Source organism: Sphaeroforma arctica (assembly GCF_001186125.1).
Source record: "Sphaeroforma arctica JP610 unplaced genomic scaffold supercont1.7599, whole genome shotgun sequence".
Taxonomy (NCBI): Eukaryota; class Ichthyosporea; order Ichthyophonida; genus Sphaeroforma; species Sphaeroforma arctica.
Window position 1 is genome coordinate 1 of NW_014032959.1, and position 1,392 is coordinate 1,392.

Below are 1,392 nucleotides of genomic sequence, written 5' to 3' on the forward strand. Positions count from 1 at the left end.
TATATATATATATACTATATATATATACATATATATATATTATATATATATATATATATAGCTAAATCAGGATCTTGAACTCAAATTTGACTAGTCGATTAATCGATCGTCTACTAGAACGAGTTACCATGTTTTTAATCCCTGATCCGGATACTCGTGTGCTATTACCAAATGTTACTTTACGCAAATTTCAGATCCAGGATTCACGAGCACTGAGATATATCGAAACAAGAGGAAATAAATACTGAATCTTTATACAAGTCTACACAAAATATTTGAAATGAAACGCCAGTGGCGTGTTACTAGCCCCTACTTCATTCGGACCTACCACAACAGGAGTTAATGAGCCACAACCCGACATGTACGAATCTGGCTATACAATTACTAAAACCGTAGAAAACAAGCGTTTAAAGATTGAAGGCGTGAGCCAAATTGACTACCATGTCATACGTACCTTTTTATGTTTTTGTGTGACAACCCAGGAGTAGAAAAATCCAAGAAACGCCACAGATATATTGGAAGAAGAGAATCAGTAAATCGGCTTCTGTTTATATGGCGCATTTTGAATGTATTTATTTAAATACACACGACACTCGAGAAGTCGTGACTCACTGATGTATATAATCAGTGTCGGACTGTCAGTCTGCCAGAGGCTCGCAACCTATACAACGATTCATTGTAGCGAATGCACATGTAACACTTTAAAGATGAACATATAGCTCGTAAAAGTTGCAACCGGAAACTGTGTTTATGTGAAATCACGCCAGTGCGAAATAACACACAGTGGCCTTTTCGAATATCTCTTTCTCCCTCGCACGTCACGCATTGCGGCTTACACATTGCGGCTTACGCATCGCGGCTTACGCATCGCGACTTTGCCTTATTTTCCGTATAAAGATACTTACACACAGTAGAACGGTCTTCTCATATACCCCAACGCAGACACCATGCGCTTCTCGAAGTACAGAACCTTAGTTCTATTCCTGGCCATCCTAGCAATTTACAAGTTATGGGGTAGAGGAGATAGCACTGACCTAGAAGACGTGCGTGTTGAAGACGACGGTCACGTAGATATAGGCCGTAAAAACGGGCAAGATGAGAGTGTGTATCAGAAAAGGAGTGGTGAAAATAGGGTAGTACGTAGTGATAAGAGCAGATGGGTCGATACAGATCCCTTGCAGCCATTTGCTGGCACAGACGTGGTCGTGTACCATCCCAGTGCAACAGACGAGGTGTTCTTACAGGGCTTTAATATCGCACTGAAACAAACCGGACTGACCTACAGTTGGGCTCCGAAGGACCGATCTTTTAGCGAACAACTGTTCAGCTTGGATAGAAGCATGGACTCGCTGCTAAAAGTAAGTTTCTTCGCATGTTTGGTTTATATATATA

General features: G+C 40.9%; 1 protein-coding gene across 1 annotated transcript; it reads left to right on the forward strand.

Annotated features, from left to right (window-relative positions):
- Positions 1–602: 602 nt before the first annotated feature.
- SARC_16219 (hypothetical protein) lies at positions 603–1,364 on the forward strand (the record flags this gene model as incomplete). The annotated part of the gene is made up of 1 exon (XM_014289671.1): positions 603–1,364. A coding segment is annotated over exon 1 (417 nt), but the record flags the coding sequence as incomplete, so codon positions are not given.
- Between the last annotated feature and the right edge of the window lie 28 nt (positions 1,365–1,392).